Here is a 16,158-nt window from a genome sequence, read left to right as displayed (position 1 = left end):
TGAAACACAGACTTTTCTGTATGGTACACATTATACACAGAAACAAGTATGCAAATCTCACAGGTTTTCTGTGTTGGTTTTAATAGTTTAAACTCACCTCATATCCTGGATGAGAGAGATTCTAAGAGGTGACATGGCTGGACTGGTATCAGACTTTCTCCTTTCTGAATCAAGAAGTATTCCTAGATTCAAAAGAATAGAATTTCTTGTTAGTAGAAATCCATCTAAAGATTTTAAAATCAATATAAAAAAATAAGGTGAATTAACATCAACTTGCACTCTTGTGTTATTGGTGACTCACTGCTTTGTGAAGATATTGTGGCATATTTCCACTGCAAGTGACATGAAAATTTAATATGCTACACAGATGGTTATGCAGATCAGCACACACTGAGCATTAGCACATTAATTAGCTTAGATTCAGCTGAAATTGGTATGACATCAAATGGCTTAAGACATATACTAATCAAGTATATGTCTTTAGAAAATATTAAAGACTACTCTATTTTCTTTCTACGTAGTAAAACTGACTGGCACTGTTGACACCAGAAAACAGCGTTCAACATGTTTTACTCTGTACGCCACACATCATATGCTCAACTAATCTATCACTTTGCACACTCCTGTAACACCACTACTTCTTAAAATAGCACATTTTGGGTTTTTTTTTTAAGCAATACTATTACTCTTACCTTTCAAATTCCACTCTAGAATCAAATTGTATATTAAATACAGTCCCTGCCCTCAATCCCAGGTTAGGAACCATAAAACTGATTGTAACTTCAGTCTGATATGCAAAAACACTATGGACCAAGTGACATTCAGGAGACCTTAATACGTTCCAAATCTTTGGTTTTGATTGCTTACAGGACCTTGTGCATGTTAGTAATGCTCAGCTCTTTGTCTACAGCAACTTTAAAAAAGCACCCACTGCCTCCCCCAAACCCATTGTTCTCTCCAAAGTTGTACTCTTGCCCCCATCTGACACAAGTAGTAGTGCTTAAAAATTACATTAATAACCTTAGAAACAGATTATCAGTGGATCTTATGTGCAATATTACTTTTACTGCAACATTTGATATAACAGAAATTAAAATGTTTCTTCAGTGTTTTTTGTATTTTTTTAAATGTCTTTTTCTTTTAAACAATAAGCTTACTGTTCAGTTGTTTTTCAAGAGAGAATGTAAAACTTCAGGGTGTAGAGCACAATTTTATATGCTTATACTTGTTTTCCACCCCCATCCATAACATAATATGCTTTGCCAGTCATGCAATGACTATGTGTCATATGGAGGATGGTATATCGGAGCAATCCATTTTAAAGCCTATCTTTGAAACATCAGATAGGTCTGGTATCTGACTACTGCAGACAAGTGGGCTCAATCCAAACAAGTTTATTTTTCACAAAATATATTGGAGACAATACACCAGGTCCATATTAATTCTGTAGCGGATAGAATACTTGATACAGTTATATTGAGTGAAGGATATTTCCAAGGAAACCATCTCTGCATGGTGCAAATCTGCAGGCAGCTCTTACTCATAGTTTTTTTTATCATCATCTTCCAGCGGAAGCCAATCTTACCTGAGGTACTGAAGCTGCCTGATGTAGCTTTTCTCTGCCTGTTTTCTAGGTAGTGTAACAGATGAGACCACAAAGCAGATTTTCCCTAAAATTAAAAAAAAAAAAAAATTAAAGAAATCACTATCAGCTGAATAATTAAAAAAAGTTTAAATCATCATTGAAAGTATCAGCCATAACAAAAAGTTCCTTTAAATATGTTCTCCCTATAAAGTCATTGGTAAAAACCAAAAAATGAGACACAAGTTTGAGGTGCTCGGGAGCTGTAAAGAGGTTAAGAAAAGCAAGAGTCAGACTACTGGAATCTAATGATTCTGGTAACAGGAAAAAGTCAATTGAACTTCATTTCTCATAGTTCATTAACAGGACAAGAAAACATTTAAAGGCTTCTAAAACACTATGTGCGAGTAGAGTTCTAAGTCTGAGGCCATAACCTGTACTATGTGTCCTTCCCTCCCTGCCTCTCCAGTAGTGAAATGACAAGATATACAGAGCCAGCCTGAGTAAACCATCTTATACCTGGACCAAGCCTTGGTCCCTTCAGGGTAATTCAGGGTTATAGGTGCATGCTGTCAATTTTCAGAACCTCAAAAAAATCCCCCTCATTTTCATCAAGCAAAGGACTTGGATAATCACTTAGGTAAGAAAAGACAACCCAAAACACAAGCAGGACAATGAAAGCTTATCAGGAAGAATACTCCAGCTCTACACATTATAAAACCAACTTAAAAGTTAAATTTGGGATGTAGTATTTAGGCCAAGACAAATCTGTCAAATAATGTTAAAAGGTGCACCTTATTCATTATGTTGCTTTCTTAAACCTCTGGTGGCTTAAAGCAGAGTGCAAGGAAACCTTTTGCTGTCAAACTAAAAAGATTCTTGGATTCATCCTAAAATATCCTGCATGATAAATCAAAAGCTTGCAAAGCCACAGAAAGGCAGCAGTAATTGAACTGAGGCTCTCCAGCACCTTAACTGGAATTACGTACAGAGGAATCCCAGTAAAGATTTAGCAATTCTGCATTTCAGAAAAGCAGTCATATTATAAAGCCATATTTTTATTTACTACTTTGTGCAGAAAGAAACCATGACTGTAAAGCAACAGTTGTCCATTCAGCACTATCAATGTAATCTAAAGTCATGTAAGTGCCTTCCTGGAGGTGCAGTAATTATGGTTCAACTCTGAAATATTTTTTTTTTTAAAATATCTTTAAAAATCTCTAAACACTTCAATCTTATAGCTCATTACAGTTGACATAAAGAACTAACAACTGTGAGGGATTATTCCAGAAGTGGCATGTCTCCAGAAGATAAAGCCTAGAGTATCTGTAACATCTGTGTTGAGACACATCTATTAAAAATATGCATTCAGTGGTGAAGATATAAAAAATCCAGAGAAGCTCAATGCCTCATGTATGTACCTGACACATCCAACATGGAAAGCCAACATTGCAAATCTTATAAAAACATAAAAAGAGAGCATGAAAAATATCAACCAGGGAACAGTTACATCCATTTCTCTCAATAAACACACACATGCACACACAGTCTAGTGTTCAGCAACTAGCTGCCATGGCAAGGACAGCTGCAACATGAAGCAGCAAACAAAGGATCCTGCAGCAAACAGATGTCAACAATCACGATGAATGTAAGAACTCATGCAGTATATATCTGCCCACTTCCTTTACCATCATGTTACTCTCCTTTAACTTCACCAAATAGCAATGATGATGCAAGATGTATCTACAAGGGAAAGGAAGACAGCCTAAGGAAAGCAGTGGGACAGAGAACAGGCAAGGGAATAACCAAGGCCTTCTGAAAGTTCAGTCTACTTCAGTCATTAGGCCCTACATTTGACAACTCTCCTGCATTGCTGCGGGTAAAGAAAGGTGTGGATTCACTTTGCGTGTGGAAGAATCAGTAGGTAGCTAATATAGGACTATCAAGGTTCATCAGCAGGGAAGAGGTAAAAGCAGGGATTGGTGAAGGAAAGCCATCCTCCTTATTACTATGGTCATTTGAGAAAGAAGAGTCTTCCTTGGCTCATTATTGAAAAATAAAATAAAATCGATGTATAGAACAGCAGGCTTTTGCATATTTAATAAAGGCCAGAGCACACAGAGAATTGGTGGTGCTTTTTTTTTTTTTTAAACTGTGGATCATAATATGAGATGCACTGCACTTCCTCCATCAGGCCTCTATTATATTCCACCACTCTATTTATTCCACCGTTCAGCACTGTTTGCCAACATCTGCAATCAATCCAAAGCATTAACCTTATGTAGGGTTGGCCGTCTGGTGGTCTGAAAGGCCCAAATCTGAGTTGAAGCAGAGTATACTGATGCTCTGTCTTCTAAGACGAAAGCAGTACAGCTTCTATCCTAAGTGATATACAAGAGGGAAGGGAGAGAATCACATGATAAATCTTCACATACAGAACTGCTGTATAGTTTGAAGGAGAGCAGATTTAAACACTGGCACTTGGGTGCTGGGAACAGAGATACTGAATTACAGTTGTCTGGATTATGTACATTTATTCTGCACATTCTTTTAAAAAAAGTCATAATCCTCGCTGTCTTTGCTGTTCCTTTCTACAAAGGAGGAGGAAAGGATAAAGGCCTTCCAAACTCCATCTAGTCCCACAAGTGACTCCAAACAGAAGAGCACGACAATTATTAATTTCATATGACAAACAACACCTCTAACTAGTGACCTTGTAAACGTCACTTAACTCTCCCTACATCATTCAGGAAGAACCAAAATAGCAAGGGTTTTACTCTTAAAAACTAAATTATCTGTCATGAAAACAAATTCCCATACCATATCCCATTGACAGCACCTTTAGCATACACTGCTTTACAGCCTATGTAACTTCAATAACAAAAGTATTAAGAACACAGAAATAGTTTTATTTACCCTCCTATTAAAAAAGCCACCAAAACCCCCAAACCAAACCAAACCCAACCCCAGGTTAAACAGAAAGAAAGTCTTCCAAGAAGTCATCTGTGGAACACATCTACATGTGCACTTGCACATACCCCAGAACAAAAAGTAGAGACAGACAAGGGGGCAGTGACTGACATAAAAAAGGCTGTGAGGGGACACACACAAGTATTTTAACATGTCTATATACACACAAAAGGTATCCTCTGAAAGCGGAGAGAGGAAGAGCATAACATGACTCTAGTGTGTTCTGCAACATACTGGAATATTTGTTCCTCACCTGTTTGACTTGCAGACCGTGGCTCCATATCCTTTCTAAGAGGTCACACAGACTGGCTATCAGGGTATTCTCTTCTACACCTGTGATATTCACTTCACCATGACCTAGCTCCACAGCTTCTCGACCCATTTTTTCAACCAACATCCTCTTGGTCTCGAAAAGGACAAGGCAAAAGAGAGTTAATTCTTTCCGTGGGAACTTCCAAGATCACTTACACTTTTTAAATAACCAACAAAGAAGCACACAATAGCAAAGTTGTGGCAGAACAACTGGGTGTGCGCAGTATTTCTGAAGCTGGTGCAGGACTGCATTTCTTTTGTCCCTGTTTTTCAAGCCATGGCAGCACCACTGTCGATCACTTTAATGGGCACATAAACTTCCACAGAGTAACCTCAACAAAGGGAATAGCAGGCCACACATTGACAAGCTGGAGGCCTAGCAGGAAGGCCCTGCAACACAGGTCTTGGGTGTTTTTGAAGCCTGGCGAGTGCTGGACCGGGAGCAGTATGCTATGTCCACCCCTTCCCAGGGGAGGTGGACATGCACAAGTGCTTTCAAGTAGCAGGGGGATACGTCATTCCTGCAAGACCCTGTTCTGTCAGAAGGGTATTTGTGTTTAAACCAAACCCATTCTGGACTGCATCTCTTGAGTTTCCCCGATGAGCCACATTCTCCTAAATCGTGCACAATTTCATACTGGTCAACAAAGCTCTCACCACCTCTTAAAGTACAGTCTCCCACTCACAATATACTCATCACATAGCTTACCTGGAAGGAAAAATAACTAGGGAATAACTTCTGCTCACCTCTTACACATTTTTTCATCTTTGTTGCTATTCTAGAGTAGCTCTCAAATGCGTAATACTCCCTTAGGCACCTATGCACAGTCTTAGTGGAGACGAATAACTCTAAGTTAGTTTCTAGCTGCTTCTCCTCCTCACCTCCCCCAGTAATTTCTCTCTCTGCTAACAGCAGGCTCACTACATTCCCTAGAGTTGCATTCCCACAGTGAAAGAGTGAAGTCTATCTTCAAGGATTTTCACTGTCATATGCCTCTATTAAGTGAAGGAGATTATTTGGACAGTTTCATGCATACAGAAAATGAAAGTGAAATCAGAAGTAGATGCATATATTAAACACGGTTTTACAAAACATTGTATACAATTGCTATATTACCTTCACTGACTTAAGGCAAGAATGTGTCTATTTGATAATTATTCTCTTTACTGTGTTAGTATAAACATTAACACTTAATTCAGATTAATATATTGTCAAATATATACTGGTGAAGCATGTCTACAAACTAGTGCCAAATTTCTTCGTTAAGTGCTTGAAAACTTACATTTCAGAAGTTTGTTAACCCACTTCCTTTAGTTATGAGAAAAGCTCCTGTGTTTTTGCCACAACCTCCTATTTTGGAATATTGACTCTTGTTGAAATAATATAGTCTCATTAGTGATAACTGAAATAAGCTATAACAGACATGGGCAGTGGGATGATAAAGACCCATCAGAATATTCAATCTCTTTCTATCATTTTACATTCTCTATCATAAGTCTGCTTGATAAAGTTTCTACTCCTCGCAGAATTTCTAAATATGTTTTCTCTTCATGAATTTATTTTCATGCAAAAATCTTCATACAGATACCATGCAGAAATCTTTATATGGATAAAGCAGAAACAGATGGTGGAGAGGGGGGTTCAAACATATTGGCCAAGGAATGGTCCATAAAGGATGGATATATGAGGTGCAAGAGAAAAGAAATATTCTCTATATTACCTTATTTCGGCATTCCTTCAACAAGCCTTCTACAAACTTCCAGTTTGTTTGTGCAATTACCGACGGAGAGAGGTTAGACAGTTTGGGCTGCCGAATAGTGCTGCCCAGATTCCTGGCTTCTTGGATATACTTCTGTATTGGGGTAGAAAATTGACAAATACAGATAAAAGTGCAAGTGAGACTACTTTGCCAAGAGAAAAGGATAAACTTATCTTTATAACCCACCCCTGTGCAATGAGGAAGAAAGGATCGGGTCCCCTTTCGGAAAAGGCCCCTTTTCATATCCAGCATTATATTGGGCTGAGACATTTAAGGTACTATTTCACTGGCGGTCAAATCTCCATTTATGTTGTCTATCTATTATTAGAACACGCATTGCTGAATAACAAAAACACAATACAAACTGCCAAGGATATTTAGATGCATAGAGATTCAATTACTCCCTCCACCACTGAGAACTGTCTTGTTATTTTTTCATATAAAATAAAAGTTTGTAATAATTACCCAGACCAAGACTATTCAAATGGCAGACTGGTCTACACGGGGACTGCAAGAAAACTTTGCCTGGAGCTTGACAACATCTGAGATCTGCGCTATGCCCTGCATTCCTGCAGATCTCCTGTTTCTTACCCACCCTCCCAGCCTTTCAGGAAGCAGTGGCAAAATCCTGCTAACAGCTCTCAGCTGTGAACCATCTGCATTTTTGAGCAAAATAATTTCCTGAACTCACTCTCCTGAGCTCACTACACTTGAGCTTTTCTGCTCCTGTTACTGCCATCAAGGAGTTGCCACTGTTTTCACCTCAGAGACAAGGATAATTTGACAAATGTTTTGAAAGACAGGTGATCACGGATTGGTTGGGGCATGACTAACTGTGAATAAGTGATAAAGTCCTGTACAGGCACTGACAGAATACTCACAATTAGGACATATTTCACATTAATAGGTAACTTCTCTAGCTTACACTGAAATAATGACCAACTGAAAATTCAGTGAATAGACATATTTATCAAACATGTTATGATCTTTGCAAAGAGGGAAAACCACACCTCTCCATCAGCCCTGCACTAAAGAGCTATGTATATACATTTAATTATGCATCTTTATCCAGAACTGTGATTACAGTCATATTGTTGATTGAACATACCAGATAACGCTCTGACACAGATTTTATAGAGGGCATGAAGGGCCAATCATGCTGGTCCCAGTCTAAACATAACTGCAACTGAAGCTCTGACATGGAAAGGTCCAGGTGCTGGCAGGACAAGTTGGTAGCAAAAAGCCAAGCAGACCATGTAAAGCGAAAGTGGTAAGCACATATGAAGTAATAAAAGCAAGCATGCAAAACAGAAAAGGAAAAGAGTGAAGACATAATACAATGCAGAACTCCCAAGCATTCAACATAAAAATAAATTCTTAAGTAATGAAGCTGAAAGGAAAAAAGAAAAGATGGTGTTCAATCATTGGATTGGTGTAAACATTGCCCTCCACTGGGCACAAATATTTGCAAGTTAAAAGCCACTAAGTCTCAATTCCACAGATTTTTGTTGGCTGCTCCAAAGCTTCAATTTGTCTAAAACTCACAACACTGCACTTTGAAACCACTGCTTCCTGCTCAGCCTGATCCCCAGTGTTCACCTCAGGAAGGCTCCCTCCCCATTCTTTCAGACTTAATAGGAAAATCTCTGGTTCACCTGGGAGAGGGGGTCAACATCCAATCAGTATTATGTAATCAGCGAGGTACAGCATAAAACCCTAAAACACCAGCATAGATTAACTTGGCAGTTGGTACCCTCACCTGAGCATGTATTTGTAATTTTTATTCCTCAGAAATTATTTGCCTCGTGTGACAGAATAACTCCTACAGGATAATCAACATGTGAAGAGTCAGTTAAAAAACAAAACAAACAAAAAACCCCAGAGACTAGAGGTAGATTTTTGCCTTTGTAATTACCTAATTGAAATCTCAGAAGTTTACATGTGCTAAACATCATAACTGTTAAAAGCAATAATGAGGTTACAAATCAACTATTCTTCACTTCTGTTACTTCTAAGTAAAAAGTACTTTAGAGTTATATGAGCATATGGAACATGTCAAACCCAGAAACGACTTGTAGCTTTTTTTATTATGTAGACATTCTTCTATTACATGGTTGTGAATGACATAGATGACACTATACTTCAACAAAATTTTAACAAACCAATGAGAAAATTCTGGAAATGAGTATACTAGAAAGGCAATTAAACTCATCACTACCATAAAAGAATGAACTGGACAGACAAATACATTTGATTTTGACAACACTATCCTAACAGACACAAGACTACTTTAAAATTCCAAATGAAGCTTTTCTGAAGGTATTTAATAAGGCAAGAGATTATTGTCTTCAATGAACAATATACATTTAAACAAAAGTAAAGCTCTGAGGTTACTAAACAAAAAAATGAATTCTGGTATTTTAAACCAGATTATTCTTGGAATTACCCGTAAATCAACACCTGGTATAACAGTTTGCAGTCTGTATCATATGAATCAGAAACTGTACTGTAATTAGGTCACATCACCGAGATCTTTCAAAATCCCTTCACCACAAAGAATAACTGTGTCAGCTGTAGAAGCACTGGTGAGAGAAGTTATCAGTTCAGAAGGTGGGTAAATCAGCAGACTGTGCTGCGTAAAAACAGGCAGACACAAACCTACAGTATGGGTAGAGTTCACATTCCCACCTTAGCATGAGGTTGTGTGTCAATTTGCCACCTTAAGACTTCTTTTATGGTCTACAGAAGAAAAAACAGGCAACTCCAAAAGGCAATACTTCTGATTTTAGGATGAAATTAATCACTCTCTGGAGGTGGTTATCTTTCCTCCATCAAATATACAAAAGAAGCACAGGGTGACTAAGTTAGAGACAAGAAATAGATGGCTAAAAACTGTTAAGATCAATTCCTCCCCCCCCCCCCTTTTTTTAAAAAAAAAAAAAAAACAACACTTTAAAGCATGTGATGATGTTTTCAGGGAACTCTCCTATACATGGGATGAAATAATTTTGCCCTGAGAGGGGGTAAAAATGGCATAACTTTTAGAATAATCAAACTAAGTATTTTTGGTCTGCTAAGGGCCAGGAAGTTCATTTGTATTAAATACAAATAAGGGAGAGCAGAGATGGACTGCAAGTAACTGCCTAGACATTTCATAAAGGTTACAGAGCATTATTCAGGCAATTGGGGGGGGGGGGGTGGGGTGTGTGTGTGTAAGATCTCTACAGTTGAACAGTTTTCACCTCTCTCTGATCATTGTCAAGACGCAGGTGCTCTGTGTGTTGCTTCTGTCTGTCCTTCCGCCTCCACTGTGCAGGAGCATTTCTTTTTGTCCACCTACAGATGGAGGAATATTATTAAGCAAATGTCAAGAGTTAGGTGAAGGGGAGAGGCAATGGGGGAAATAAGAACTTTCTGTCTTATTGTATATTGAACACGTTGACATCAATTACATCAAAGTGCAGCTGCAAATACACACAAAGAATCTCTGTAGAAGAATCCAACACTGGGCAATGAAAGGATTTCAGAAAATTAGATCACATACACTTGCTTTGTATTTTTCCTTTTTTTTTTCTATGATATCCAGCTACAATTTACACCTTTTTCCTCTTCCTTCAAAGTTTTTATAAGAAGATATCCTAAAATATTTGCTAGCTCTTAACTGCAATCCATTAAGGAGATCTGCTTTTATATTGACAGCAATTATGAGTAACTCAAAGTACATCAACTATAACCTCAAACATAATAGGGCTTTCTTAAGTCAATTTGCTTCTGGAAGTCCAAATTTAAAAAAGAAAAAAAAAGAAAATAATAAGAGATAATAAAAAACCCACCACACACAACCCACCCACATCATCTGACTTGTTCTCACTTTAAAAAAATAAATATTGAATTTGCTATCTAGTATCTCTGCTTTAGTACCGTTCTATAGATCTTGCCAACATCCAGCACCTGTTGTCCTAGCTTACTCACTTGTTGCTTGCTGGTCCAGTGGATAAAACATCAGACTGAAGCTTGGGAAAAAATCCAAGCTCGTATTTTCCTTGTCCGATTTTCATGTCCAGCAAGTGTGGATGGACTGCAGTGTGATCTATTTTTGCTAGCCTTAATTCAATAGATTTCTCTGAAATAGTAAGAAAATTAATTTTTTAAAGGTGTCAATCAGACATGTATCTATAATCACACATCCTCAACTAAAAGCAGATCTCAAATTTAAGAGAGGAAGTGGAAGTTTCTTACTGATCCCAACAGGTACACTAGTACAAGGGTTTATTAAATATCAAAGAACTGACACCAAAAGGAGAAAAATGTTTATCTTCTTAAGCTCAAATATTTTTCACACAAAGCATGCAGGAATACAGCTGAGTTCCATTAAACCTTACATGAATTTCATCTCACATCTCAGCTTCCTATGTAACATTTAGTTCCCCACTTAAGCTTACACCTCACCTTTTCTGGTCTGTTTTTTTTTTTTTGAGGTTTCAAAGCATGAATCGTTACTTAACTTTAACCTAATGTCTACAACAAACAGCACTGACTAGCTGTATTTTCTAAAGTGTCAAGCAAGTGGCTTATTTCTCTTACCAGCCTCATCAATGGTTGTGCACTTTTGATACATAGATGTGCGCAGAGTTGGTGTCCTAACATTTAGCAGTCTAATTTTATCCACTCTAGAATCAAATACTCTCAAAACAGGGTCTTTGTCATCTTCATCATGGCACATAATCTTATTGTCAATAAAAGATGCAAACATTTGGGTCTCCAGGAATCTTGAGAGAAAAGGCAAGTAAGGTTCAGGCTGGTCCGACAAGAAAGATGCCTAACAGACAAGAAGAGATAAGAGCGTTTGGGAGTCTGCAGAGAGATACATCTACCAAAAGCACCAATTTTTCTAATCAAGGATGTATTAGAGTGCTTTGGTGCCACTTAAAGCCTAGTTTTATTACACACACCAGTTCTATCTCTGAAACAGGCAGTCTACATGAAATCTTCAGTTTCATGACAATCACCTACTATGTAGCACAATAATTATTAAACTGTGCTATTAGCATTTCCTTAATTTTCTAAAAATTTCAGCAGAATCCCAGCAAACGACAACAGTAGTACTGCAGGTGTGGATATTATGTACTGGGCTGGGCTCAAAGCTTATGAAGTTGATGAGAATCTTTTCATACGATTTGATGGGAATCAGATTAGTGTTTTAGCAGGCAGTGCTGCAACATAATCTTCATCCACGTGAACTATCCTGCTGACAAATATCTGATCTCCAGTAAAGACGACAGTAGTAAAATTTGAAGAACTGGGTCTTATGTTTCCCTAGAAAAGAGCTAGGGATACATTTGGTACACATGTTGTGTGGGGGCATGGCTTTAGCCATTAACATATTAGGCAATTCCTCTGGTTAAAAAAAAAAAAATAAAAATTTTAAAAAATAATTTTCACTAGTAGTATTTAACCTTAACGTAGAGGTTAGCCATAAAGTGAGGCTTCCTAAGCTATTTTTCTACAGCAAGCTGTATTTTTCTACAGTATCCTTAAAAGAGTATCTTTATCTCTCTAGGTGTGTACATGCACATATTTTTCCACATAATATACAAGATGTGACTTTTTTTGCGGAAAACTGAAATTTAAGGAAGAAATTACAGTTTTGACAGTACTATTTTCCATTTTATGGCCCAATAAACAAAGTCTTAGGTTTGAATACTGTTTTACTTTTCACATTGACATATCTTCTTATTACAACTTACTTTATCAAAGTTTTGCATCTGTTCCCTGTTTGTAAACCAAGATTCCTTGTCCTGACTGGGTTGAATGACAAATACTTCATAATCTGCAAACATTTGTGTAAAGCGGTTGGCAAAAACTTCACGGATTTGAATGTTCAGCTGGTAAATCTTGAATTCTTCTTCATCACACTGAATTTTAAGATCCTTCTTGCTGCTGGTCTCTTCTCGCACCCCCAACTGAGAAAGTAAGGGAACACAAAAAAAAAGTTTGTATTGTTGCTTTGTCAGGTATTCTAGGTATACAAGCTCTTAATCTGCCATTCAGCTACTACTCCTCAAGTCAACATTCCAATTAGAAAAACTACTTACTTTCAAGCACTGTAATAAAACAGCAACCTCAAAAAATCTAGAAAGAAACCTTGGTCTATAAAAGTCCTAATTTCAATAATAAACCTTAACCTACTTTATTACTGGTTGCACTGGATATGCGTTAGATTAAAAAAAGGATAGATAACAACCATATAAATGCCCACGTATGCCATATACTTAATTTACTTTCTTTTACCCTTTAATCACCTGCATAGGCTTTTTAGGGGTTTTTAATACCCCTACATATTAGGCAAATACGTATTTATCTGGTGTAATACAAGTCCAGGTTTAGTACTGTTACAATTCAATACATACCAGCTTTCAAATGAAGACAGAAACTCACAGTAAAAAGAAGCTGTGCATGTCTAGTGGCCAATTTCCTTTAACCTAAGTCCTTAGCAGCATAATGCACAATTCATCACTACACAGCCCAGAGTAATCTTTAATGAAATAAAATGCATTTTCAGTGAATGTGGGCTAAGATTTATGAAAGCAGCAATATGAGATTCAGATACTCAATGTACATGAGTTTTGATAGGAATTGAGTAGTGGGGGGGGGGGGAATCAAAGCCACAAGCATTCATGCACAATTTTGAACACACTTTTGCTACCCCTGCCTTTGTTAATTATTATAAGAGACACTGACACATGTAATTAGACATAATATCTAGAGCTTACAACATCTGCACAATGATGCAGTTGCTGCAGCTGTCCCATGCTTCTTAAAGCACCTTGGTTATAGCAGTCCAAGGCCAGCTATAAATAGTATCCTACAGCCATGCTCCCTGCTAGACAGCGCTCTGCTATTCAGCGATTTCTTCTAACTGCATCCCATAAGTAGCACTTGGCATCTATACATTCTCCATTAATTGGGTATTTGGTATTCAGCAGGTTTTTTAAATTATTTAAGTATTTGAGAAAATTTTGACAGTTATAACCTATACACTCCTATCATCACAAAAAATGCTAGTAAAATGGGACTTTAACTACTATGGAAGAGAGCACAAAGTAGATAAGGCCTAAATGTGCAAACACTTACAAGAAATTAAAAGACCTGTACTTCTCCCACCACTACCCAATCTGTTCAGCAAAAGAACAAAAGCTTCTTACCAATTTTCCCCTGAACAAGAAGAAAACAATGGAAAAGAAAAACCTGAGAAAAGGAACACAGCCGAGTTGAGCATCTAGTCCTGTCTAGTAAACAAATGCTTCTTCTTATAATCCCCCTGCAGCTCCCTCCCCACAAAGTGGCTCTCCTCCCCAACCTATTGCAGGTCACACAATTTCTATCTCTGTTTGGCCCCACCTGTAGCCCAAGTTACAGTCACACAGGTAGGAATCAGACTCCTCAATTAAGAACTGGTCAAGATAATTTAAACATGCAAGAAATAAAACCTGTGCTGAGAAAGTCTTCATTCCATTCCACAAAGGCTCAAAAACCCCACAGTGGTCTTTCAGGTAATACCTTTTCTGCAGAAAGGGCAACAACTTTTTTTCCCAATTTTGATTGCCAAAAAAAAAAAAAATCCAACCAGGGTCACCATGAGCTGTGCACATTCACTTGTTGGGAATCACACTAATGCACTTCACAACATCAACCAGAAAAAAGCATCACAGTATCCCTGTATTAGCAAGCATATTATATGCAAGCAAAATTATACACATTCTACACACAATGAGAAAGAAAGATACCTATAGAAACCAAGATTGGATTCCAACTTCAGAATTATCTGGATGTCAGTTTTAGCCATGTAAATCATAAGAAAGTGGTGTAAATTTAGAATAAATCTTAAAACCAAGAATAAACAAGGCAAGGTGTATTTTTAAACACATTATCTTGGCAAAGAAACACCTGGGGGATAGCCAAAGGTTTCCCTAGATGTTATGGGGTTAAATCCCACTTCCCCTCTTCCCCCAAGCTTGCCCTTGTCTCTACAGATGTTCACAAACCTTGTCAATATATTAACATACAGTTCTTTCTAGTGAAGACAGACAGAGTCTTTGGACCATGAGCTCAGACCACCTGCTACTGCAGATTGAGAGAGAGTGCAGGTAATTTCATAGCTTACCTTTTCTAGACTCACACCTGTTCTTTTAACAAGTGCCTGGAGTCTTGCAATAGTTTCATTTTCCTTTAGCAGCTCATAGGAATTTAAAGGTGATCCTGCTATGTTCCCATTTCTTTTATCAGAAGCCAGGTCACATGCTCTGAGGCTCTTCATCTTGGAGGCACTTTCACTGCAGTGAAGGTTTCCCTCAGGTGGAATTCCAAAAGCCATTAGTATCTCTGAAATTTCCTGAATGAACTCAAGTTTATTTGGGAACTGGGGTAAGTCTTCTGGCAGCTCGATGAAATGGTTGTCAACATCCACAAAGCATAGGTTAGCCTGGGATTTAATTTAGAACAGGATACCATTGCAATATCACTAAGCACAAGGGTCACATTTTAGTCATCTTTGGGTTTTGTGCTTATTAAAGGATTCAAATACATTTGCATTTGTTTGGTTATTTTGTAAAACAGACTTGCCCCAACCATAACTGAACTGGTTGGTTGGCTTTGAAGAAAGCAGCACAAGGCCTACCTTTCCAGGTCTTTCAAGGAGGTAACTAAGAAAGAAAACTCTAACCTTTACTAGGTACAAAAGAGATTGTAGCATATATTAGGTACAGATGTGCGAATTTTTTCATACACATGCAGCTAGATTTTAACTACCAGGATATTTGCAACACTATTTTATACATGTGCATATGTAAGCAGGTGACTGCCTGTTGCTCAGACTATCAGTCTGCTCCTCTAAGAGATCTGGCAAATTCCTTTCTAAAAGGTGTACCGGTATTGCAGAAGCTGCAATAAAGTTATCTTCTCTTTTTTGTAAGCAGCTCGAGAACTAAGGCAATTCCCTGAACGAGTTTAGAAGTTTGTTTCCAAGGGGAAAAATGAATTGAACTAGTTTCAATTCTGTTTTCCTGTTCCAATCTCAATCTCATTTACCATCAAAAAAGACCAAGGGAAAAAAAAAAAAAAGGAAAGAAAAACCACCTATGTGGCTTCCACAGCAACATCAAAAGTAGCTACGCATCTTTCAAGGATTTACCTCACCTATATTTGGTGGTGGGGGGGTTTCCCCTTTTGGCTTCTGCATTGCAAAATATGTTACAAATGGTTTCCTAACATTACATAATTACATACTTCACAGCAACAACCCCATTCATGTGTGAAATCTGCTTGGAAAGTTAAGTATACAGAAGAAACGTTGCTTTTCTGTAGAAGCATTTTAGTTTTTCTTCACTGCAGAATTAAGGTGGACTGTCACTTAACCTTCCCTATAAAAAATCCCTTCACCCAGATTATGGGGTACTTTCAACCTAGCTTCATCACATTATTCTAAATGGCACACCTGAACTCAGGTTTCACTATAGCTTTGCAGCAAAAATACAT

At 37.7% G+C, this 16,158-nt stretch overlaps 1 protein-coding gene across 3 annotated transcripts in view; it reads right to left on the bottom strand.

Annotated features, from left to right (window-relative positions):
- DENND5A (DENN domain containing 5A) overlaps positions 1 to 16,158 on the bottom strand; it is a 71,715-nt gene that overhangs the window by 17,216 nt on the left and 38,341 nt on the right. The window contains exons 6-15 of one of the 3 annotated variants that reach the window (XM_072863674.1): positions 14,789 to 15,106; positions 12,372 to 12,587; positions 11,209 to 11,443; positions 10,597 to 10,747; positions 9,867 to 9,960; positions 6,586 to 6,717; positions 4,806 to 4,958; positions 3,859 to 3,963; positions 1,586 to 1,670; positions 98 to 182 (exon numbers count right to left, since the gene is read on the bottom strand). In XM_072863674.1, the coding sequence (XP_072719775.1) occupies positions 98 to 182; positions 1,586 to 1,670; positions 3,859 to 3,963; positions 4,806 to 4,958; positions 6,586 to 6,717; positions 9,867 to 9,960; positions 10,597 to 10,747; positions 11,209 to 11,443; positions 12,372 to 12,587; positions 14,789 to 15,106 (1,574 nt within the window). The remainder of the gene's footprint in view (positions 1 to 97; positions 183 to 1,585; positions 1,671 to 3,858; positions 3,964 to 4,805; positions 4,959 to 6,585; positions 6,718 to 9,866; positions 9,961 to 10,596; positions 10,748 to 11,208; positions 11,444 to 12,371; positions 12,588 to 14,788; positions 15,107 to 16,158) is intronic. The other 2 variants (XM_072863672.1, XM_072863673.1) reach the window with 2 other exon arrangements.

Source organism: Ciconia boyciana, chromosome 6, assembly GCF_034638445.1.
Source record: "Ciconia boyciana chromosome 6, ASM3463844v1, whole genome shotgun sequence".
NCBI lineage: Eukaryota > Metazoa > Chordata > Aves > Ciconiiformes > Ciconiidae > Ciconia > Ciconia boyciana.
This window is presented reverse-complemented; position numbering and strand designations above follow the sequence as displayed.